The 25472-nt window shown below is 45.3% G+C and overlaps 2 protein-coding genes across 3 annotated transcripts in view; one reads left to right on the forward strand and one right to left on the reverse strand.

Annotated features, from left to right (window-relative positions):
* The window catches only part of NRG3 (neuregulin 3), a 620711-nt gene that overhangs the window by 447986 nt on the left and 147253 nt on the right, over positions 1 to 25472 (reverse strand). The window lies entirely within an intron of this gene.
* LOC308586124 (uncharacterized protein) lies at positions 17367 to 21875 on the forward strand (the record flags this gene model as incomplete). The annotated part of the gene is made up of 2 exons (XM_081192399.1): positions 17367 to 17914; positions 21301 to 21875. Exons 1-2 carry the CDS (start codon positions 17377 to 17379, stop codon positions 21873 to 21875), a joined length of 1113 nt encoding a protein of 370 aa, XP_081048525.1. The 5' UTR covers positions 17367 to 17376.

The following is a 25472-nucleotide window of genomic DNA, read 5'->3' on the forward strand; positions in this document are numbered from 1 at the left end:
TAAGAAGCTGATGATCTGAGCCACAGTCAGCTCCAGGTCTTGTTTTTGCTGACTGTATAGAGCTTCTCCATCTTTGGCTGCAGAGAATATAATCAATCTGATTTCGATGCTGCCCATCTGGTGATGTCCATGTGTAGAGTCGTCTCTTGTGTTGTTGGAAAAGCGTGTTTGTGATGACCAGCTTGTTCTCTTGACAGAACTCTATTAGCCTTTGCCCTGCTTCGTTTTGATTTCCAAGGCCAAACTTGCCAGTTGTTCCTTTTATCTCTTGCCTCCCTACTTTAGCATTCCAATCCCCTATAATGAGAAGAACATCCTTCTTTGGTGTCACTTCTATAAGGTGTTGTAAGTCTTCATAGAATTGGTCAATTTCAGTTTCTTCAGCACCAGTGGTTGGTGCATACACTTGGATTACTGTGATGTTAAAAGGTCTGCCTTGGATTCGTATCGAGATCATTCTATCATTTTTGAGATTGCATCCCAGTACAGCTTTCGCCACTCTTTTGTTGACTATGAGGGCCACTCCATTTCTTTTACAGGTTTCTTGCCCACAGTAGTAGATGTGATGGTCATCCGAACTGAATTCACCCATTCCCGTCCATTTTAGTTCACTGATGCCCAGGATGTCAATATTTATTCTTGCCATCTCATTTTTGACCACCTCCAACTTACCCAGGTTCATGGTTCTTACATTCCAGGTTCCTATGCAATATTTTTCTTTACAGCATTGGACTTTCCTTTCGCTTCCAGGCATATCCGCAACTGAGCGTCCTTTCGGCTTTGGCCCAGCCGCTTCATCAGCTCTGGGTCTACTTGTACTTGCCCTCCGCTCTTCCCCAGTAGCATGTTGGACGCCTTCCGACCTGAGGGGCTCATCTTCCAGCGTCATAACTTTTATATGCCTGTTGTATTTGTCCATGTTGTTTTCTTGGCAAGGATACTGGAGTGGTTTGCCGGTTCCTCCTCCAGGTGGATCACGTTTGGTCCAAACTCTCCACTATGACCTGTTCATCTTGTGTGCCCTGCTTGGCGTAGTTCATAGCTTCTCTGAGTTCTTCAAGCCCCTTCGCCACGGCAAGGCAGTGATCCATGAAGGGGAGCAAATCATTACCAAGCTGCAATAGAGTAGAGAAGACTTGGGACATTAATTTAGAGCAGGTGCATTATTTTTGTAAAAAAAATATATAACCAAAAAAACAAATAACCTCACCTTTGATAGCTGGAACTAGAATGCTCTTGAATAGGGTATCAAACGTTGCTCAAAATGGAAAGCAACACAATATACAATGGTGGAATTCTACCTGTTGATAATTCTAAGTGCAATTCTAACTGTTGATTAGAACTGGCTCACAAAGCAATTTTATCTCTGCACCCCTGTTTCCCTACCAAATTTTAATCAATATATAATTAAGATTTTGCCCAGTTTCACTTGACAGAAGTCTCAAACGGAGCTTTTGGATAACTAGACACCAGCGCCTTGCTTCCTACATTATCCTGTTGGCCTGGGAAAGGAGGAGTCTGTTGGCCTGCTCTCTAACCAACATTGCCATGAGCTAGAAAGTGGCAGTGCTGCAACTTTTAGTTTAGCAGTTGTCAGGTGACAATAGAGCTTGGATCCTCTATTTAAGCCATGTAAGTGAAATCTGAAGAGCTTCCAGACTGTCCATAGCTGGGTACCTCCTTGATGTTTACTTTGCCTCAGGAGCACAATCGCTCACATGTATTCCGCATATACGAAGTTGGACCATCTCTGAAAATAAGCTGCCTGATTAAAATATCTCTTTCATTCACACCTGTCTTTGCTTTTTCCCTGACTCAGAGTGACATTTACACACAGATTTGTCACTGCCTAGGAATAAATTGTTATATTTCTACTGGAGCCCATCTGGCGGATGATTTTTTTTAATTTTTATTTTAAATAGCATGCCATGCTTTCTGAAATCGTAATAACACTTACTCATCTTCTGATAAGGATGAATAAAGGTGCTTTGCTTTTGTACCTCTGCACTTCAGGGCGTTGTAATGTGACACCAGCATGGAGTTTTAACTGCCCACTCACACTCTGAAACACGATTCTGAACTTTGGGGGCAAAGCTCTGTGCTGTGCCTGTGACCCTGTACTGGCTACATGCTAATGAGGGCACTTCCGGATGATTCCACCTTTGGTTTGAGATCACGTAGGACTCCAGACTGACACCAAAAGTACTAAATAACAACATTGTATTTTGGGTGGCATGGAATGGGTCACTTGCTGTCAAAACTGAAACACAGCATCAAGAAATAATGTCATTTAAGTCAGAATGTGGGGAAAGGGGTCATTTGGATACTCAGCTACATGCACACACACATTCTCTGTGGATACAGAACAAGATAGATCTAATTTTGATTTCTAGGTTACCCCAGCAATGGAGAGATGGACATTGATTTAAAAAGATACTCGGAAGAAGTAACTCTTCCCAGTCTTTAGACACCAATAGGAAAAACCAGCATTTCCTTATGAATGTATTGGGCAAATGGATATGTTTCTGATTGGCACTAATATCTATCATCCTTTGCATCACATATACAGCATTAAGCACTTATTTCACGCTCATATAATTAAAATGTATTGAGCATAATGATCCTCTCTTTTAATATTGGCTGACACCTGTTTTTATGGCATCAAAGCCCTTTAAATGGTGTGCTTATTAAAAGAAATTATTGCTTTACAAGAAATGTCACAGGAAATTTTTATTAAGCGTTTTGGGCTTTTATTTTACTTTCCAACATATCTCACTACAATAGAAGTAAAAAAAATATGCACAATTAAAGGTATGGTTTAAGTTGGCTGTGATGTGATTGACCAGCTGGAAGTGAGAGCTCATAGCATCCCAGGCTCTTCTTTCTCCACCGGATGGTGGAAGGAGAAATATTGTTCCTGTCTTTGTTGGCAACACCCAGAGTGGAGCATGGAGATTTCTTGTTTCAAAGCAGACAGTGGTGGGACCATCACTATTTCCCAAGTCCCAATTTTATTTTATTTTTGTTAAGTATTTGCTGCTTGTGAATCCTGATTATTTTCTCTCTCTGACATGCAGTTTAGAAACCTTTAAATATTATCTTGTGCTTGGAAATGTCATTCTTTGGAGCTGAGGTCCCTTTTCTCCAGGTTTCTGCAAATTAATTTTTCTGAGCAAAGGGCAGATGCATCTTGTGTCCGGTGCACTTGCATGCAAATAAAGGGGTATGTTCAGGAAGGCTTGGTTTACTTCACTGCCTGCAATTTATCACACTAGAGCTCATGAACATTTGCTTTTAGCTTTTGGTAAAGTATTATAGAACCATTAGACTTTTCTGTAATGGGTCGGATCCAAAGATCCGTGAGCAGTGCAAACAGAAGGGCAGGGGAAGTGTCATGGACTGGTTGGATGCCAGGAAATGGGGGTAGAAACTAGCTAGTGAACCACCAAGGGGAGAAGGCTCAGAGCTTGGGGAGTGGTGGTGGGACAATGATGAAGGTTCAGATGGAGAAGACTGGGAACAGAAGGCTGAGGAGGTAACAGGATTTAGTGAGCTGGAACAGTCAGTGGCAGAGGCAAGTGCAGAGGCAGAAGTAGGAGGGAGAAGAGAGACCAAAAGGCAGAGAGGATTGGGATGATGAAGAGTCACAGGTCTCCCCCTCTCCCGAGTAGTCCTCTCCCGAGAATCAAAAAGTATACTAACACTGTTGAATGGGTCCCCACTGAAAAGAGGAATGGAAGCATTTTTTAGACAAAATCAGGTATCTCCACAAAGTGGAAGCGGCAAGCACAGAGCCTTCAAGGAATTGGGGCTAAAACTGATGTTATGGAACATAGCAGGTTGGTGTTCAAAGAAGAATCGTAAACAGTTGATAAATTATTTTGAGCAATTTGATGTTATTCTGCTACAATAAACATGGCACAATGACTCTATAAGTGTGTGAGAGCGTGAGATACATAGATCTGTATGTGTGTGATGCAAAGTGCAAGAGAGTGTGGCACAGTGCAAATCCAGTCAGAACTAGCAGAGCGGGTGCAAGTGGCGTGAGCAGGGGGACAAAGCCCCCCTGTTGTTATTATATTTGTTGAGAGCTCCTTTGAGAATGATGACTATAGAACTAGATATTGACTGAGGTCCAACACCAAGGGCCTTCTGGCGGTTCCTTCACTGTCAGAAGCCAAGTTACAGGGAACCAGGCAGAGGGCCTTCTTGGTAGTGGCACCCACCCTGTGGACAACCCTCCCACCAGATGTCAAAGATAACAACAACTACCAAACTTTTAGAAGACATCTAAAGGCAGCCCTGTTTAGGGAAGCTTTTACTGTTTAATAGGTTATTGTATTTTAGTGTTTTGTTGGAAGCCGCCCGGAGTGGGCGGGGTATAAATAATAAATTCTTATTATTATTATTATTCTAATAAATATTTGAAAAATGTAAAGACAAACAAAGCCATCACAGAGATATGTTTGGGGCTGGGGTAGAAGAGGCAACAAGGGACCACATACAGTGTCAGGGTAATGTGGCAAACCCGGAAGTGTGTTCTTCCAGGTTTCACTGCGCATGCATGCGCAAAAGCACCCTGTGCACATGTGCAGAAGCGCTCTGTGCGCCTCAGATGTGCACAGAAGTAGCGCCATAATTTTCAGGGTGCGCACAGACCCCCAGAACAAATTAAATTCGTATCCGGAGCGTCCACTGTATTGCAAATGGGTCAGCGGATTCCCCCCCCCCCGGAATGTAAAGTTAGGATTAAATGGGGGACAAAAATATGGGTTGGCATTTTGATGCCAGTGTCATATGGATGCTGAATATATCGTGCATGCATTAGAACCTTTGGTCCCACAACGCCCACCTGTCCGGAAGCACACTTCATTTCAGAAACCAACTGCGAAATCAGCCAACTGGAACAGGATCTGCTGCACTCCTCCTAGAATGCATTTCACATTTATTCACATGCTACATGCTGAACTGTAAGGAAGCTGTCACTCGAAAGCACATTGCCAGCATTTGAATTTCCTTTTAAAATCAATTCACTAAAACACAGCAGATTATTTCCTAAACCATCTGATTTATGCATCCTGTGCTGTTTTTAAAAGGCATATTAAAGAATTAGACAAATAATTTACACCTAGTTGGCTTCAACAGATGTTGCAGACAGGGTGGAAAATAATGCTTATTTACATTGACAGGAGATATTAATATAATGTACGAAGATGAAAGGAAAACACTTACAACCCTAACAGAACCTGGAGTGCAACTTTTATTAGCTCGGATAGTTTCCAATTTGCAAGATCTGCAGAATAGGATACAGTGATGCTACAAGGCTGCAGGGAGAGTGCAGGCCTATGTATACTTGTAAGAGTAATGCCCACTAAATCCATGCATAGGATTGTGGACAAATTGTGTGGTGGGGGAAGGTCATCAATCTTTATATTGTATCATCACATTAACTAGCGCAGTGGACTAGACACTGTCTAGGAATGACAGAGAAGTTTGATTCAGCTTGCATTTAAAGCAAACCCACTTAATTTGCCTGTTCTAAAACATTGTGAACCCAAACACAGGCATTCTTAGAAATTCACACTTCTCAAAATTTTGCAATGCAGTTCTGCAGCCAGAGGTGGATTTAGGGAAGCATAACCGGTTCAGCCAGGGACACGGGTGGCGTTGTGGGTTAAACCACAGAGCCTAGAACTTGCCGATCAGAAGGTTGGTGGTTCGAATCCCGGCGATGGGGTGATCTTCCGTTGCTCGGTCCCTGCTCCTGCCAACCTAGCAGTTCGAAAGCACATCAAAAGTGCAAATAGAACCAAGATGGCGGTGCAAGCACTTGCAGCGGCTCGGCACTCCGAAGACCGGTATTCAGTGATTTGTGTTTTATTTTTATCTGTGAACTTATTGCTGCTATGGACTGTGAATACTCAGGCACAAGTAATTTATAGTCGTCAAGAGCTCTTAAGTATCGGCAGAGGGGAAGGTTGCAACCAGGAGGTCTCAACCTATAACATTCCAGCTGAGCTTATCAGAGAGCCTCCATATCTTGCACATTCTTGGGATACTCCCCTTGCTCTCCTTGCCAGAAAGAAAAGGAAACGGAGAGGGCGCAAGCAGAAGAGGGGTTGCAGGGCTGGACTACGAGTGAGGCTAGGTAAAAATCCCCACAAGCCTGCATTGCCAAGTCTCTTTGTATCAAATGTGAGATCCTTACCCAACAAGGTAGAGGAGTTGGAACTTATTACCTCTCGGCAGAAAAGTATCCGGGACTGCTGTGTTATGGTCCTTCTAGAGACGTGGCTGGATCCCTCCTTTCCACAGGGACTTCTGCAGCTAGAAGGACGCTCAGTAATTAGAGCGGATAGAACCGCCGAATCCGGGAAGAGCAGAGGAGGAGGAATTTGCGTCTATATAAATAACAACTGGAGCTCGGACATTAAACAAATAGACACGCATTGCTCTCCTGACCTGGAGTACCTGGTGGTGAAGTGCCGCCCTTTTTACTTGCCACGTGAGTTTAATGTTGTTATAATAACAGCGGTGTATATACCTCCCGATGCAAACACTACTACAGCTATGGGCCACCTGCTAACTGCTATTAGCAGACAGCAGCGGGCCCACCCGGATGGAGCACTTGTGGTTGCTGGTGATTTCAACCGAGCCGATTTAAGGACTGTGCTCCCTAAGTTCCACCAGTATGTTGATTGTCCCACTAGGGGGGGAAACACCTTGGACCGAGTATATAGTAACATCATGCATGGATATAAGACCAAGCCCCTGCCCAATTTGGGGCAGTCAGACCACATATCTTTACTTATGATACCATCATATAGACCTCTCGTACGCAGAATCAGACCATCAACTAGAGAGATACGAGTGTGGCCAGTAGGTGCATCTGAGCAACTCCAAGATTGCTTTCGGAGCACCGAGTGGTCGCTTTTTGTGGAGAATAATGTGGACACATATGCTTCAACAGTACTGTTCTACGTTAAAAGCTGCATTGATGTTGTCACTACCACCAAACAAATACGGGTGTTCCCTAACAACAAGCCCTGGCTAAACAGGGATGTGTATCTTCTGTTAAAGGCAAGGAATGCTGCTTTTCACTCTGGTGATGCGCAACAGTATAGAGAAGCCAGAGCCAAATTGAAAAAGGGCATTAGGAACGCCAAAGCTATGTACTGCCGGAGGATCGAAAAACATTTTGAGAGCTCCGACCCTCGTCGAGTATGGCAAGGCTTGCGACAAATTACAGGGCAAAATATTAAAAACAAATTGGCTAGCAGCAGTGCGCACCTGGCTGATCAACTGAATCAATTTTTTAGCCGCTTTGAGGAGGGAACTGGAACTACCGTCACTACAGCATTGGCCACCAGTACATCATCAGAAACTACTACTGATAGACAACCATTTTTATTACAGACCTGTGACGTACAACGTGCCTTCCGGAGCGTTAACATTAGGAAGGCAGCTGGACCAGATGGAATCATGGGACGGGTTATTAGGGACTGCGCTGCAGAATTAGCTGGCGTATTTACGGACATTTTTAACCTATCCCTGTTGCAGGGTTATGTCCCTACCTGCCTGAAGACATCGATTATAGTGCCAGTCCCCAAGCAGTCAGTGGTGGTATCTCTCAATGACTATAGACCAATAGCCCTAACATCTGTCGTTATGAAATGTTTTGAGAGACTGGTGCTAGATCATATTAAGGCTGGTCTTCCATCCACTTTAGACCCGTTCCAGTTTGCATACAGAAGAAACAGATCTACTGATGATGCTATTTCCATCGCTGTCCATACTGTATTGAGTCATCTAGAACGACAGGGAACCTATGCAAGGCTGTTGTTTGTGGACTACAGTTCTGCCTTCAATACAACTCTGCCAGACAGGTTATTTCTTAAAATGACCAATTTGGGTATACATCAGAAGATCTGTGGGTAAGGAATTTCCTGACTGATAGGCCGCAGACAGTGAGAATGGGACCCTACTATTCTTCTACTCTAGTATTAAGCACAGGAGTCCCCCAGGGATGTGTGCTAAGTCCCTTTCTCTATTCCCTGTACACATTTGATTGCACCCCACTGTATAAGTCCAACACAATCATCAAATTTGCGGATGATACAACAGTGGTGGGGCTCATCAGTGAGAACGATGAGACTGCTTATAGGAAAGAAGTACAGGGGTTAATTCAATGGTGTAAAGAAAATAATCTCATGCTTAACACCAAAAAAACCAAAGAACTCATAATTGACTTTAGGAGAAAGAAAAGTGTATTTTTACCATTGCACATAAATGGCGAGGAAGTGGAGAGGGTTGGTAGTTTTAAATACCTGGGCATTTATATCTCGGAGGACCTCTCATGGACTGCAAATATTAATATGGTTGTGAGGAAGGTGCAGGGGAGGTTGTATTTCCTGAGAATGCTCAGGGGACTGAATCTATCCCAACACCTACTTCTGTCCTATTATCATAGTACCATTGAGAGTGTCTTAACCTATAGTATATTATCGTGGTATGGGAGCAGCTCTGAAACGGATAAAAAAGCTTTACAGAGAACAATTAAAATTGCCCAGAATGTTATTGGGCTCCGACTACCAACCCTGGATGAGATCTTCACGTCTCGCATTTTGAAGAAGTCACATAATATCCTGAGAGATCCCACCCACCCTGCTCACAACTTCTTTGAACTATTGCCTTCGGGCAGAAGATATAGGACAATGAAAACACGAACCACACGCCTTCTGAATAGTTTCTATCCAAGAGCTCTGACTGCACTAAATAATGATCTCAGGGCCAGTTGCAAGGTTTAGCAAGCAGAGAGTAGGAAGGAATGAGAGAGGTTTTAGGTTATGTTTTAGGTTTTAGGTTATGCTATGCCTTAATAGGTCATGTTATATTCTGGATTTTATGTTTTTATAGATTATGTTTGAATAGGATGAGAGTGTCTGAGATATGTGCAAATGTATATGTGAACCCGGTCTTTGGGTGGGTGTTTGATTTTCGTTGTTGTGTATACTGTGTATATACGGACAATGACAATAAATTTATCTATCTATCTATCTATCTAGATAAATAGGTACCGCTCCAGCGGGAAGGTAAACAGTGTTTCCGTGTGCTGCTCTGGTTCGCCAGAAGTGGCTTAGTCATGCTGGCCACATGACCCAGAAGCTGTATGCCGGCTCCCTCGGCCAATAAAGCGAGATGAGCGCCGCAACCCCAGAGTCGGTCACATCTGGCCCTAATGGTCAGGGGTCCCTTTACCTTTACCTTTTTAACCCGTTCAGCTGCACTGGGCACTGAGCCTAGGGGGCGCCGCAGGGTATCACAGCTATGATGTAGTGAATTGAGCAGAACAGCAGACAAGTGGCGGTGGGGAAGTGGGGGAGAGATTGTCACGGTCCAGTTTACAGACAGTTGAAGTCCTGGCTGAGGATGTCGGGACCGGGGGCAAGACGGCGGGGTGGGAGCGGGAACGGGAAAAGCACTGCATCTGAAATGATACCGAAGCTTTATGTAGTGTTATGGCCTATTTCCAAATGCAAGACATCAGGTGAGGAACATGCTGGTATAAACCATCAGTTATGAAAAGAGTGAATTATTGAAGGAGGAGAAACTGGGGGTGGATTGGTTTGGTGTGCATGGTAGGAGACAACAAAGAAGGTAGCACCCACCAGAAAACCTTTAAGACTTTCTTAAGGAATACGTCATGGCAATAATGACTCAGGGAAATCAAACACAAGTAATAGCATCTGAATAGTAATAGCATCTGAAACAACCCTTCCTTGGTTACAATTCACTGAAGGAAAATTTGCTGGGAAAGAAGAAGAAGAGTTTGGATTTGATATCCTGCTTTATCACTACCCGAAGGAGTCTCAAAGCAGCTAACATTCTCCTTTTCCCTTCCTCCCCCACAACAAACACTCTGTGAGGTGAGTGGGGCTGAGAGACTTCAGAGAAGTGTGACTAGCCCAAGGTCACCCAGCAGCTGCATGTGGAAGAGCAGGGAATCGAACCCGGTTCACCAGATTATGAGTCCACCGCTCTTAACCACTACACCACGCTGGCTCCTGCATATAAAGTTTTTTCTATATGTCAGGGAGAAGGTTTGTTTATGGAATATGGAGGAATATTCAAACATATCCCCCCCAAAAAATTAAACTTGCTAATGGAAAGGGGAGTTCAGAATCAATACCCACAGCTTCCCACCAATACAAGGAGAGACCAGATCCTTCCAAATGTGTGCTTGAACTTTATTTGCCCCATGTTGGATTTATTCTCCAATACCAGCCACCATCCCTCACACCAAACTGTTTCTCATCCCCAAGTGCCTTGGCAAAGAGGCAGGAATGGTTGTAACAGCACTCTGTTGTGTCAGCTAGAGAGCAAGGAGTCCTGGAGGGCTAAATTACCTCCAGGGAAATTTAAAAGCGTGCCAGGTGGGCATGTCAATTCACTGGTACATCTTTGTTGCTTCTGTGCAGATCTGCACTCCTGGCCTTGATTTTGGACTCATTAAACTTGGACCACTGCCAGTCTCACTCTACCTGTCATCTAGCCTGAGCATAATGGCTACTGTGACTCATCACCTGTTCCTGAGCTTGTATGTCTTTTCTGCTTCAATAAAAATCTTTCATTTACTCTCCTGTAAGAGATCTTCTCATCGTGGTAAGTGAAGGATCCAGGACAGTACCATGGTTACTACTGCTAGCTCAGCAGCATGGCAGTATTAACACAAGAGGAATTCATAGGAGAGATATGTAGGAGTCACAAAATTCACTTTTCACGATCTTTCATTGCGACTGTCACTAAATACTCAGAGGTTTTATTCACTACTCTCCCAAGTGTTCACAAAGAGAAATTGCAAAAAGAGAAAGAAGAAGAATGGAAATTGACATAAGCTAAATGGAGTTCACAGATTATTTCTCGCACTTCTCCAAAGACCTACACAATTTGTTATTTCTGCAAATTAACAATGGCCTCAGATTCTCCGAGTTCTACTTTATTCACCAATGCTGTCAACAAAGATCCAGAGTTACTAACACAATTAGCTTCTTTTGTCCTTCTCCCCATGAACCAATTCTCTTTAAATAAATGGAAACATGGATTAAAGCAGCAGCAGTGTTGTTATTTATAATGGAACACACCAACTTGGATTCAGCACCATACAAATGTGCTCACTCCTTTTAAAATAAAAATAACCCCCTACACTTTATAACTTGTGTGCAAGATGCATTTCCAGTAATATACAGTGGTACTAAAAACTGTATGTCGAATCTTCAGGGACCTTATTTCCGCTATATATTCACTAGTGCTTGGGCTTGGGATGCAATAAACTTTTAGTGGTATATGAGACAGCAATATATCTTATGTGTTTTTTGGAACTGGGAGAGATAAACCCTGATATTAACAGGGCTAAAGACTAATGATGCTTTAACAGAACCAATAAAGTAAAGGGAGGTAGTGACCATTCTGCCCCCACACACTTCAACTGAGCCATCCATTAACTCTTTCATGCATGCAGAACAAAAGGCTCAGGTTGCTTCTACCGCTTGTATATTTTTATCCTCCAGGTTAAGAAAAGTTTTGGAGGCAACTCTAAAGTGAAAATTGAAGTAAATTTGAGTGTCATTCTTGGTCAGAATATCCAAGGAATTTCATGTGAATCCGAACACATTAGAAAACCTTCCAGATTTATTAAAATGCCACACTGATAAGCACAGAAGTATTTTATCCAAGAGAGATAACTGACTCCATGGATTAATCAAGCCCATATCGTTTAGCGCCTGCATGGTAGCAACACAGATTTGTCTAAACAGTGTACATACCAAAGATGCTGTAGGTATAACTGCAAGAACAAGGTATCGAAACCCATACTTGTGGGGGAGTTGGGTGCCCCAAACATAGTGTAGTGTTTGTTTCAATATCCACAATCCAGGAAGGGTATGATTGGCAGGGGTTTGGGTTGGGTTTTTGGAAGATGCCTGTATGTGAATTTGTTTTATGTGTGTAGATCAGTGCACACTGACCAACGCACAGTCTTCACAGTAGGGCTCTATTCCGATGGCATGAAGTAGTCACGACAAACTGGTAGATTCCTATCTGCTGCAGCCTTCATCCACCTGCAAGCACTCCAGTTGGAGAACAGCCTTTACCAAAGGTGTCATGGGCTTTGAAGACACTCGAAGTCAGGACACAAGGGAGAAACATGCTAAGAGGAAGGCACACTTGGCAAATCCACATCGTGATCAACTCCTGCCTGGAAACCAATGTCCTCACTGTGGAAGGACGTGTGGATCCAGAATTGGCCTCCACAGTCACTTATGGACTTGTTGTTAAAACCGTGTTTATGGAAGACAATCTTACTCGGCTACGAGGGATCACCAAAAATGATGGGCAGGGATTAAAAGGGCATGTAGTTGGCCTCACTACTGCAAGTATCAGCTGCATGAGGTGAAATTCCAAGGCAAGGTGTTTAGGAAGCATCTTTAAGAGGTTTTAGCAATCACTTAATACTCCTGTTGAAATCAGCTTCACTTGAAAATGTTCTACTTTGGTCTTTCAAAGTGTGTGCTGTAATTCATTGTGGAGTCCACACTCTGACTTGGAATAGTTTACCATATGAACACTCCTTGTGGTTATTTATTTGTGTCACTGGTTTGGCCATGAAACTGATATCCACAGCATGAAAACAAATATTCCAAGGAACTAAGCCAATGAGAAATGCCAGCAAGTTAGGACTTGTCTAACTATGAGGACCTATGGGAGACTGCCCACCCATAGTTTTCTATAAGTCCAAAAGAATAATATAAAGGGGGGAGGGATGCATGCATCAGCTGTAGATGGCACATGTTTACTTGTAAAAGCAGGGAGGCATTTTTTTCCTGATCACTGGGTCTTCTTGTACTTATTTATAGAGAAGCCCAGTTTCACCCATTTAAAGAGCAAACCAAACCAGATCTACAATCAATAGCAATTGGAAAGGAGCCACAGTCAATCTCAACACTCTGGCAAGTATATCTTTATGATGTATATGTTTTTCATACACCTGATTGACACATTCATGTAATTAAATAAATAAATAAATAAATAAAATTATTCCGTAAAACAAAACTTAGATACATCCTTATGACAACAAGAGAAGGAAGGCAAGCAAAATGTGCCAAACCAACCCCTTTTTGTTAACTTTACTGCTGCCAGCAGATGGATCTCTCTTCCAGCTACCCTAGCTACCTGCACTAAAAAGCCCTTTAAGATTTTGGACTCTAAACTGGCTTACACTATTCCCCTCTGCTACTAACAATGGTATATCATATGTGCATGAGGTGAATTACAAGGTTGCAGATGATTTTTTTGTTCCAACCATGTAATTATTTATTACTCCTCTTTCAACAAACCTTTCAAAATATTTATCCCAGTTGAGCTCTCTCGGATTTGAATTGTTGTTTTTTACATATGTGCTGTTGTTGTTTTAAACCATTTTATATGTATAATTGTTTTTAATTCTTTAATTGTTTTATACAGTGGTACCTCAGGTTGCAAACACTTCAGGTTACAGACGCTTCGGGTCACAGACTCCACTAACCTGGAAATAGTACCTCAGGTTAAGAACTTTGCTTCAGGATGAGAACAGAAATTGCATGGCAGCAGTGCAGCGGCAGTGGGAGGCCCCATTAGCTAAAGTGGTACTTCAGTTTAATAACAGTTTCAGGTTAAGAATGGACCTCCAGAACAAATTAAGTTATTACCCCAAGGTACCACTGTATATGTTATTATACTGTGAATTGCTTTAGGGTGTCTCATGGGAAATGATTCGTAAATGAAATAAAGTTTCAGAAAATCTAAATAGCTTTTAATAAAAGCTTTTTTATTGGGTATTATGTGTGTGGAGAATGTTCGTGCTGCAGTATGAGTAAATGCCCTGAAGGCAGATAAAAATTAACACATTCAGCTAAACCTTTTCTAGATAGTTTCCGTAACCAAGCCAATAGTTATCAATGAGCATCTTTCAGGTTAATTTCTGTGTTACTTTGTTGCTTTCTACTTGTTCCTTTCTGCTACAGGCCACACTCAATATTTTTCTAGTGTTATTGCCCTCTCAGCCCATCACTTTTTATTGCTAAGACTCTTTAACTATTTTTCAGTTTAACCTATATAAAATATTTGCACTCCCTCCCATTTTTTTATTCAATCAGAAGGACAGCAGAGTCCTATTTTAGTTTCTCTGCAATTGTCAGGTTCCTAGGTTGAATCTTTGACCCTCCTACGCAAAAGTCCATGAGAAAAATGTTCCCTTGAAAATTTTTGACTCGCCAGTTCAGAATTTTCCCTGGTGTACTTTTAACCTTCTTGTGCACATTTGTCCCACTTGTACAGAAGAGCCTCTAAAATCAAAAGCAACCATATAACCAAATAACAACCACATAGAACACAACATGATGGAACAGTTTCCTTCCTTCCCTCTTGATGGCATTATGCTAGTTAAACTTTTGTGTTTCTGCCAATCTCAGATTGTGAAGTCAGAGTAATCCCCCCCCCTATTATTTGATAGTCACCAATTTATCATTTATTCAATACATGCTTCTTAGTTCTTCCCAGCTATATGCATGTTAATGAGCTTGTCTGAGATACCTTTATTATGCTATCAGACATCCTTTATTATGCAGTCAGACGACTAACTGAAGACACTTGATACTGTTATGTTTGCACTGGTAAAATGCTACATCTGAGCCCAAGCCACTTCTCTATTAAAAACCCTGATATTGAGATTTCTGAAGCCTTCATTTCTTCCTTTCAAAGCTGATCAGATAAAAGAAAAAGCACCGGTTTTAGCAGGACCTTTAAACAGAGCAAAGGAGAGCCAAAAGGACGAGAGAGGAATTAAAATGTCCTTGTACAGCTTACTGTACACACTTCAACGGATCAGTGACCACAAATTTATGATCACTCGAGTAGAAAAGTGAAAAGTGTGACAGTGCAGTCAGGGTTATTGGGATCATGACAGAATAGTACAGGATGGGTTATTTAGCTTCCTTACACTTACGGCTAAAACAAAAAGGAACCATTGGAACTGAAGGCATATAGAGGTATCTCTAACTACATTAAGGTTGCATAGCATAGAATAGATTATCTATGGGCATAAACAATGTGGAAATTCAATAAATACCCAGGGATTTTAGAAGACCATAATTAGCTGGCATGTCTTGTGGTTATACTCTTCATGAGTAATTACCTACCAAGACAAGCATAGCCCATCAGCCATGGATAGCAACTAATCAGAGCTCACTGTAATGTTCTGATTTTGCTGACTGCTGTCAAGCACCCACAGATCACAGTACGCAAGAACCAGCATGCTGTATTAATTAGTGGGTCTAGAAGACCCAGATTCAAATCCCCACTCAGCCATAAAGCACATTAGGCAACGTGGGGTCAGTCACCAACTTTCAACCTATCTTACCACACATGTAATATATTGCCACTGCCATTTTCGAACACCTGCTTAAATGAGATGCTGAGTGGCAGTGGCAATACATTTATCTGTGTACATTTGTTCTTATGAAAATCCAAAGTGAGGAACGGGGGGGGGGGGTGTAAAAGAAAAATCAGCTGCAGTTAAAGGCTGTGGGTATCCACAAACCACAAGATTCAGTTTAAACCCCAATTTGACACCAGAAAACAACCTGATTCGGTTTGAAGGTCACCCAGTTTGGTTCAATTTCAAATCCAAATCCCAATTTGGAAAAACAAAAACCTTTGTGCCTGCTTTACTAGGGGGAAATAAAATGTGTAACCCCCCCTGCCTTTTGCAGGTATAGTAGTACCTCTTGAATGGATAAAGCCTGCCAAATTACAGACCAAGGGCTTTTGCAGCTAGATACCTTGTCTTTAATGTTGCTGTTTTCCTTTCAGCAGAACTGTATGGCATTTCCAGGCATGGTAACAACTTCTGAGCAAAGCGTGTTCTAATAAAGGAGAGCACGTGTTGCGGCTGGGGCCAGGCAAAGCACCCTTTAGTTGCCAGGGAAATTTTATGAAGGGGTCTGGCTGGATTGGGGCTGGTGTTGCTGGGGCAAATTGTATGTTGCCATTTTGGGGGTGGAGATAAGAGATTATTTAAGCAGGGTCCACAGCTTTCTCTTTCTCTTTTGCTGTGGACATCGGATCGAACACAGCTAAAGACCGGTTGTATAATTCTTATTTTCTCCTATTTTAGCTTTAATTAACTCTTTGATCTTGGCCTTTCGTTTTTATCTCCCTAAACTCTATCCCCCCCTCCTTTATTTTATTTATTAGCTTCTTCTTTGTTAGTTTTCAATTATTGTTTACCTGACCTTGTCTTCGCTGGTACTAGCCTTCCCTCCCGTCCTTCCTTGTGGACTTCGGGTCCCGTGGGGCTGCTGGGGGGTGGCTGGGAGGGGGGGGGCCGAGCCTAGGCCTTTCGGCCTGGTTCTCAACGGAGCTCCGGGCAGGAGGTGACTTGGCCTTTGGGGCTCCGGAGCTTTAATCCCCCCCCCACTTAGTTCTAAGCGGCTGTTTACCTTCCTCCCCTGGTCGATCCCGGCGGGGGCTCCATTTCGCGCGCTTCGGAGCGCTCTTAACGGGGTGGGCCGGCTGGCGCGGAGGCTCCACGCAGGCGCCGTTGGAGCCCCCAATCCGCGTGCGCCGCTCGGCGCTTGTTTTTTCGGCCCGGATCGGGCCGGGCTTGGTGGGGCCTAGGCCCGGGCTGGTTGCCGCGGGCCTCCAGAGCTTCGCCCCCCCCACTCCCCCACGTAGTTGCCTCTCCCGGCGGCGGCTCCTTTTCGCGCGCTTCGGCGCGCTCTTAGTAGCCGGGGAGGGCCGGCTGGCCCGGAGGCTCCGCGCAGGCGCCGTGGGAGCCGCCTGATTCGCGGCGCTTGTCTCGGCGCGAACCGGGCCGGGTTTGGAGAAGCCCGTTTGGGGCACCCCCCCCCCGACCCCGAGCTCTATCGGTTTTAGCCGTGCTGCGCCGCCTGCGGCCTGCAGAGTTGGGCCTTTTTTGACTGCAGAGGGCCCCCCCCGGATATTCAGCCTTAGCCGGTGGCGACTAGCGTCCCAGCACTTTGGGGATTGGAGGCCTGCTTACGGCCTGCTTTGGGCCTTGGTGGGAGGCCTTCTGCTGGGGAGCAGTGGGGAGGCCTCCATTTTAGGGAATTTTGGCGGGAGCGCCATTTTCTACTGCCTCCTCATTGTGTGCTGACCTCTAGTGACCGTTTGTTGTACTGCAGCCATACCATTGGCCTGACTTGCTAGCTGCGCCACCTGCTGGTGGGCCATTTAGTTATAGCTAATTGGATTGGTTGTTTTTGCCCACAGAACACCGGTTGCCTTGCATTAATTTTGTTATTTGTTTTACTAGTAGCAGGTATGGCGCCAAAGAAGAAGGTGTCTCGGAGGCCTGATCCGGCTTCATCAGCAAAGCGGCCCATAAAAGGCCCGTCCCAAGCTTTGCGATCTCCAGTGCCACAGCGATCTGTGAGACGCCTTCAATCCATGGTCACTGGCTTGGCCAATGACCCAGTGGCGTTAGCACGTGTTGAGGCTGAAATGGATGGTTTGATTCAACGCTGTTCAACTTCAACGACTTCTCCTGCTAGCCCAGCCCCGCCTGTTGACGCTCTTCCTTCGGTTTCATCTTCAGCGGAAGATGAGGGGGAGGATTTGTTAGCTGGGGGTCCTTCGCGTACTACGCATTTGTCCCAATCGACGGTCTTACCTGTCTCCCAAGCTGCAGCGCCAAGGTTGCTTCCAGACGACGTGCTGCAGGGTGACGCATCCGAATCCTCAGTGGAGGACAGCCTTCCTCTCCCTCCAAGGTCGTCCTCAGGTGGGCTCCGTCGCCGGAAAAAGAGTTCTAAGAAGCGGGCTAAGAGGAGACGGAGAGACACCTCATCCTCTTCTGCAGGTACGTCGTCTCAAACCTCCAGTAGTGATGAGGAAACTTCACTCTCATTATACTGGGGCTTTGGCGAGACATCGGGGCTCCCAAAATGGGCTTGGGAGAGGAGGGCAAACTCTCATAGAGCAAAGTATGGGGCGGTGCAGGACTGTAAGGACGGGGTCCTCCTGCCTGATGTGAGAGTTTCTACCAATTCAGCTAGGGACATTATACCAGGTGCCCACTTAACCACGAAGCTGCGATCCAGGATTCTGGATGGCCGTTACATTGACATATTTAGCTTGGCACCCCCTCAGGAGGGCCAGGATTCCCTGGATAAGGCAGCCACAAAAAAGAGGGCGGTGGTGCCAAAGGCGGAAAGGACTTTCGAGCGTTGGCTTGATAGTTTTCAGGTGTTTGCAGGAGTGGTGGCAGCGGCTTACCCACGGAGGTCAATGCATCTATGGGTCTATTTATCCATAGTTCGCTCAGCATTTACGATGGCTGGAGCGTCCGCTGCGATTTCCTATGATGAGAATTTCAGACGCAGGGCTGCCAAGATTCCCACTGCCCGCTGGGACAGGAAAGATTTGGATGTTTGGACCACTTATGTGGCTCCACGTATCGACAATAAGCCCCCTGAACCGCAAAAAACTAGGAGTGTGCCAGCTAAGACGGGTCGCAAGTTCTTTTGCTGGGATTTTAACAAAGGTACCTGTCAGCGCCAGTTCTGCAGGTATTCGCATAGCTGTGAGAAGTGCTCAGGGAACCATCCAGCATCTGCTTGTACAGGTGTTAGACGGCCCTTTCGTAAGGGGGGGGGCTCTCAGCAGCCCCCAAAAGTCGCCCCCCAGGCTGCAGCCGCCAGTGCGGGAAAATAATGTGCTTTTTTCTTTAGCTTATACCCCAGTTAAGCTACAGCCGTTGTTGTCATTGTTACAGTTATACCCTCTGCAGGAGGCAGCATCGTACTTGCGTGACGGTTTCTCCCTAGGCTTTCGAATCCCAGTGGCGGCAAATCCTGTAGCCAGAAACCCTTCAAACCAGAAGTCTGTGAGGGATATGCCAGAGGTGGCGCGTAAGAAAATTGGGAAGGAGCTGGCTTTACGCCGTATGGCCGGCCCCTTTGCGGTTCCCCCCTTTCCTGATTTCCATATTTCACCCTTGGGTATAGTGCCCAAGAAAACCCCGGGGGAATTTCGCCTGATACACAACCTTTCACACCCTAGGGGCACATCAGTAAATGATGTTATTCCCCCGGAGCTTTGTTCGGTGAAGTATGCATCACTTGATCAAGCGATCAAGATGATAAGAAAATTTGGAAAGGGTGCTTTGCTAGCCAAATGTGACATTGAGTCTGCATTTCGGCTGCTCCCGATTCATCCTGATGACTTCTGGTTGCTGGGATTTCAGTTTGATGGGGAATTTTACTTTGATAAGGCCATGCCCATGGGCTGCTCGGTAGCCTGTGCGGCCTTTGAATGTTTTAGTTCATTTTTGGAATGGGCTCTGCGCAAAAGAACTGGTTTGGGCGGAGTCACTCATTACTTGGATGATTACTTAATGGCCTCAGCTAGTGATACGGGGAACTGCGTGGTGTTGCTGCAGGCTTTTGCGGCTTTGACCGAGGAACTGGGCGTGCCGTTGGCTGCGGAGAAGACCGAGGGTCCTTCTACGCAGCTGACTTACCTGGGGATTTTGCTGGATACGGTGGCTCAAACTTCCAGTTTGCCGGCTGATAAGATACTCACGCTGAAGGCTATCATTGCTGAACTCATCCCCATGAAAAAGGTTACCCTGCGGCAACTGCAGTCTCTGTTGGGCCACCTAAACTTTGCTTGCAGGGTGGTCGCCCCAGGGCGACCTTTTTGTTCCCGATTAGCCAGACTTATGTCAGGTTTGAAATCACCAAGACACAGGGTGCGCCTGTCAGCTCAAGTGCGTGCTGACCTTCGTATATGGTTGGAATTCCTGGAGGAATTCAATGGGGTGTCTCTCTGGCAGGACACTTTGAACCTTTATACTGATTTTCAGGTGCACTCTGATGCTGCAGGGTCGTTGGGATTTGGTTTATATTGGGATGGCAGGTGGTGTGCCGAACGTTGGCCTTTAGCCTGGCGCGGGGAAGCCATAACTCGGGATTTAACTTTCCTTGAGTTTTTTCCCATTGTAGTGGCAGTCCATTTGTGGGTTGAGCAATTCAGGGACCGTCGAGTGTGTTTCTGGACGGATAACCTGGCGGTGGTAAACGTGCTAGCCAAGCAGTCTTCACGTTCACCTAGGGTATCGGCACTGTTGAGGGGTTTCGTTTTGCATTGTTTGCGTTTTAATATTGTGTTTTCAGCTCGTTTTGTGCCTGGAGTATCTAACGAGATTGCCGATGCTCTGTCCCGTTTTCAGATGCAGCGGTTCAGGTCCCTGGCGCCAGTGGCTCGAGACCGTCCGGAATTTTTCCCGGATCATCTCTGGAACCTTGGCAGCATTTAGTTTTACAGGGAGTAGCTGCATCCGTTGCCCCCTCCACACTGAGGTCCTATAAGAAGGCTTGGACCGATTTTTTGCATTTTATTGGGCAATCTGTGGTAGGGGGAACTTGCACACCTCACTCTACAGCACAGGTGCTCCAATATTTGGCGCATCTATTTCAGATGCGGAGGGCTGCCAGGACGCTGAGATTGCATGCCGCCGCCATTTCTTTCTTTAGCAAAGTTTATTTTAATAATGACCCATGTGGGAAGTTCGTCGTGCGCAAGGCATTGGAAGGGTGGGGCCGACTTTGCCCCTCCAGGCCAGTTACGAGGAGGCCAATAACGTTTGGCTTGTTGACCAAGATGCGAACTAAACTAAAGGGCATCTGTTGGTCTAAATTTGAGGCGCGGTTATTTTCCGCAGCCTATTCCATAGCCTTTTTCGGAGCCCTGCGGCTTGGGGAGGTGGTGTGTGAACCTAAGCAGGATGGGGGTTCGAGAGGTTTGTTGCTGCAGGATGTGAGCTTGTCTCAGTCTGAATTCCAGATTCTGGTCAGGAGTTCCAAAACTGATCAACTGGGCAGAGGGGCAGTTATTCGGCTCCCAGCAACTGGGCTAGGGGGCCCTTGCCCAGTTAAGGATCTCCAGAAATATATGGCATTGCGGCCTACTGGGGCAGGGGCCCTGTTTATTCATGAGGATGGGCGTCCATTGGCACGTCATCAATTTACTGGAGTTTTGCGCAAGGTCATTGCTGCTTGTGGCTATGCAGCTTCGGAGTTCGCTCCGCATTCTTTCAGGATTGGGGCGGCAACCACAGCCGCCCATTGGGGCTTGTCGACTAAGAGGATTAAAAACCTAGGTCGTTGGAAGTCGAACGCATATAGGGGTTATGTGCGTAAATGATGTTGATTCCTCGTACTCACATTTTTTGTTTTATCCTAGGTTTACCCACTGTCCGGGTTTGGATAGTGGGGCACAGTATTGTGCATTGGGCCGCTTGCAGAGCTCGGCAATCTGAATGGGGAGTTGGCCTTGGCCTTCCGCAGCACGTTCAAGTGTCCTGGATATCCAGAAGGGGGATGCGGTGGAAGGAGTTCTTACCGCTGATGCAGAGGCGTGTTCTTCTGGAGGGCCCCCCTTCGGCGATTGTGGTGCAGCTGGGGGAAAATGATATGGTTTCCTTTTCCTGTTATGTTTTACGTGCTATTATTTTGCAGGATTTGAGGGACTTGGCGGCCATGGTGCCCGCTACTAAGTTAATTTGGTCACAGTTGCTCCAGCGTTGTGTCTGGAGGGGTAGTACCTGCCCTACGGCTACCGAAAGGGTGCGAAAGCGTATTAATTCGGCTGCCAGCAAGTTGGTGTCTGATATGGGTGGGCTAGTGATTCCCCACCCAGATATTAAGGCCAAGGCCAGTGATTGCTATAGGTGTGATGGGGTTCATCTTACCTCTGTTGGGTGTGATTTGTGGTTGAGGTCGGTGGTGGCTAAGTTGCGAGTATGTTTAGGTTTGTGAGTGGTTGGCGGTGAGCCTAAGGGGCTCAGGTGGCGGTTAGGCATTGGTTTAAATTGGTTGGTGGAGGGGTATGGATTGGCTGTGCCTACCCCTCAGGTGATGCTGCTGCATGGGAATTCCGTTAAAGGAATTCAGGGGCTTACCGTCCTTTCGTCCAAACCCCTGGAATCGGGTTTGGGCCGTGTAAGCCCCTAGGAGCATGCGGGGAGAAGCTGTGGGTCTGTGTCTCAGCTCCAGTTATCCCTGATCTTGTTCCTCCACACTGGCTTCCGCTGGAATCCGGAAGTCAGTGCTGTCCCCAAGGCGGGGGGACAGATAGTCTTAACCAATGCCTAAGCAACCACTCATAATTTGTATGAAAATAAAGTTGTGGCCAAAATTATGCCAAAAAATCCTTAAACAAAAATTATGTGTGAAGTGTGAGTTATTGGGATAAGGGTGTTTTGGGGGACCTCAGCACGCAAAGCGTGTTCTAATAAAGGAGAGCACGTGTTGCGGCTGGGGCCAGGCAAAGCACCCTTTAGTTGCCAGGGAAATTTTATGAAGGGGTCTGGCTGGATTGGGGCTGGTGTTGCTGGGGCAAATTGTATGTTGCCATTTTGGGGGTGGAGATAAGAGATTATTTAAGCAGGGTCCACAGCTTTCTCTTTCTCTTTTGCTGTGGACATCGGATCTCCCGCCCGCCCTCCCTTGCTTTGGGCTTTCGCTTTGACCTTGCTTTGCCTGTCATGGGGTCGTTCGCCTTGGTGCGGGGGCCCAGTAGGAATTTGTCCAATTGGCTGATTAGTGCGTGCCTTTTGGGTTTTGCCTACTGCTTAGCAAATCGTCACAACTTGTAAGGTTGGCGGTTAGGCATTGGTTTAAATTGGTTGGTGGAGGGGTATGGATTGGCTGTGCCTACCCCTCAGGTGATGCTGCTGCATGGGAATTCCGTTAAAGGAATTCAGGGGCTTACCGTCCTTTCGTCCAAACCCCTGGAATCGGGTTTGGGCCGTGTAAGCCCCTAGGAGCATGCGGGGAGAAGCTGTGGGTCTGTGTCTCAGCTCCAGTTATCCCTGATCTTGTTCCTCCACACTGGCTTCCGCTGGAATCCGGAAGTCAGTGCTGTCCCCAAGGCGGGGGGACAGATAGTCTTAACCAATGCCTAAGCAACCACTCATAATTTGTATGAAAATAAAGTTGTGGCCAAAATTATGCCAAAAAATCCTTAAACAAAAATTATGTGTGAAGTGTGAGTTATTGGGATAAGGGTGTTTTGGGGGACCTCAGCACGCAAATAAATCCTGCCAAATCTTAGGTTGATAGCTGCTGTGGTTTTCCTGAAGAAACAGCCTTTATAGCTATGGGAGTTGTGGGCGGGGTGGTGGTGGTTGGTTTGTTGAAAAATGATTAACTTATTGTTTTGTAGATAATTTTTATGAAAATAGCACACATCATAGAGGTTCCACGGGCTAATAAATCTGTCTAATTTTAGAAGGATAAATGTCGGGGGGGGGGAAGGTTGCATGTGCCAGAAACTATGATAGGAGGTTGAACTACAAAGGAATTTGCTGTCCTCCCTTTAGATCTGTGGGCAATTATTTTATGATGAAAATGGCATACATTGTAGAGATGATCCAATGAAAGCAACCTTTAAAAAATCAGAACAGGTGCAAGGGAGTTAAGATGAACTGGGGAAGGAGCAGGGAGAGCCTTAGACTTGCATTCTGCACAAAAAGGCACAGAAATGCACAGAGCTGATTTGACAGGAGTGGGTAGGTGGGCATGCCGAAGAAATAAATAAATGAAAATAATAATATTATTAATAATAATAATAATAATAATAATAATAATAATAATAATAATAATAATAAAACTTTTATTTGTATCCCACCCTCCCAGACCGGGCTCAGGGTGGCGAACATCAAATATACAGTGGTACCTTGGATTAAGAACTTAATTCGTTCTGGAGGTCCATTCTTAACCTGAAACTGTTCTTAACCTGAGGTACCACTTTAGCTAATGGGGCCTCCTGCTGCGGCCGTGCTGCCACCGCACAATTTCTGTTCTCATCCTGAATCAAAGTTCTTCAGCCGAGGTACTATTTCTGGGTTAGCGGAGTCTGTAACCTGAAGCGTCTGTAACCCAAGGTACCACTGTAGAACATTGATATAAAATCAAACAATAATTAAATCACCTCCTAAAAACAAGTCAGGAACAAATTAGAATCTGAATTAGATGGCTTTCCGCAGGATTAGGGTTGGGAACAGTAAATGCTCATCAGGCCCAACTGTGTACGCTGATCTTATATGGGCCTGTGAGACTTGCATATCCAGCATGTTCCACGTGAGCACCACTAAAAGAACTAGCGAAGATAACAGAGCAGACAAGAGCAAGGTGATACATTATTGCTGAACCAATCCTGCCTCCTGTATGTTTGTGCACCACCAGGTGTTCTGTTTTGATTTGTTTTCAAAGTCTAGCTAATTTCTATGCAAGAGCACACACACACAAAAATATATAGTACAATTCAGGGTAGTAGATCTGAACCCAGATAACAGAGGGCTTTAACAGATACACACTGAATTGTGTCTGGAAGCCCATATGCAAAACCAACAAAACTGGTGATGTATTACAACCACTTTGCACAGGCAACAACTTTCTTCCCCGGGTGAAGCTTCTGAACACACTTCAAGGCCAGCCTTATGTAATCAAAGACACCAACTTGTAAAGTGACAGATATAATCTTGATTGTTTCAATAATTATGCTGTCAGCCAAGTTAATTTGCATGCACGAACCAAATACAAATTCTCGAACATTAATTAGCATATTAGATGTATAACAAAGTCATTTCCCTTCCCCAGGGAAATGGAGTTGCAGGCTGGACACAATCCCGCCCATGCGTGGGGGTGTGGCTAGCCCCCTCGTCATAGGGAGTCCCCTCTGTGCCACACCCTAGGCTGACCAATCCAGTCAGGCCAGGGCGCGTGGCGTGCAGCATTTAAGCAGCCCACCGGTGGGAATGCACCCCTTTTTTCTGGTTCCCACTCACACAGTTCTGATCTCCTTGCTTCCTCCTCCCACATGGCGCCAACACTGGACCAACAACTATAACAAAAAACCAAGTCTCAACTAAACAACAACTAAGAAAGTCTCTGAGTTTTCATAATGCCTTGATTTTCATATATCATTACCAAATGCTTGGAGGAAACTCAAAATAATTTGTTGGGATATTTTTGAGAACTTGGTATTATTCTTATGAAACGGGCAATTGCTGTGTTCATACATCTGTTTCCCCTCACCTCTAAAAACTATACATGGCTAACAAAAAGCATCAGTATATGCTAAGTGAGCTAAGGTTATGGGTTTTCTAGCAAAGGGCTGAGGCATCTCAAACTGAATTTAGTGGCAGACTTGGGGCTTTCAAATTTTGGTGGCACCCTGTGTGCCGCCAAAATTCGGTGCCCCCACCTTTTCCCTTCCATTCTAAGTCATCGTTGTAGTGCCCTCTCAGCTGCGAATGAACTGGTCATGATCTCTTAAATCCATCTCTGCTGAAGTCCCAACCAAAGGTGTATAGGCATTCTCCAGAAGTAATTCCTTGAGGTAGACCAGGC

Source organism: Podarcis bocagei (genome assembly GCF_964188305.1).
Source record: "Podarcis bocagei genome assembly, chromosome: 4".
NCBI classification, from domain to species: domain Eukaryota; kingdom Metazoa; phylum Chordata; class Lepidosauria; order Squamata; family Lacertidae; genus Podarcis; species Podarcis bocagei.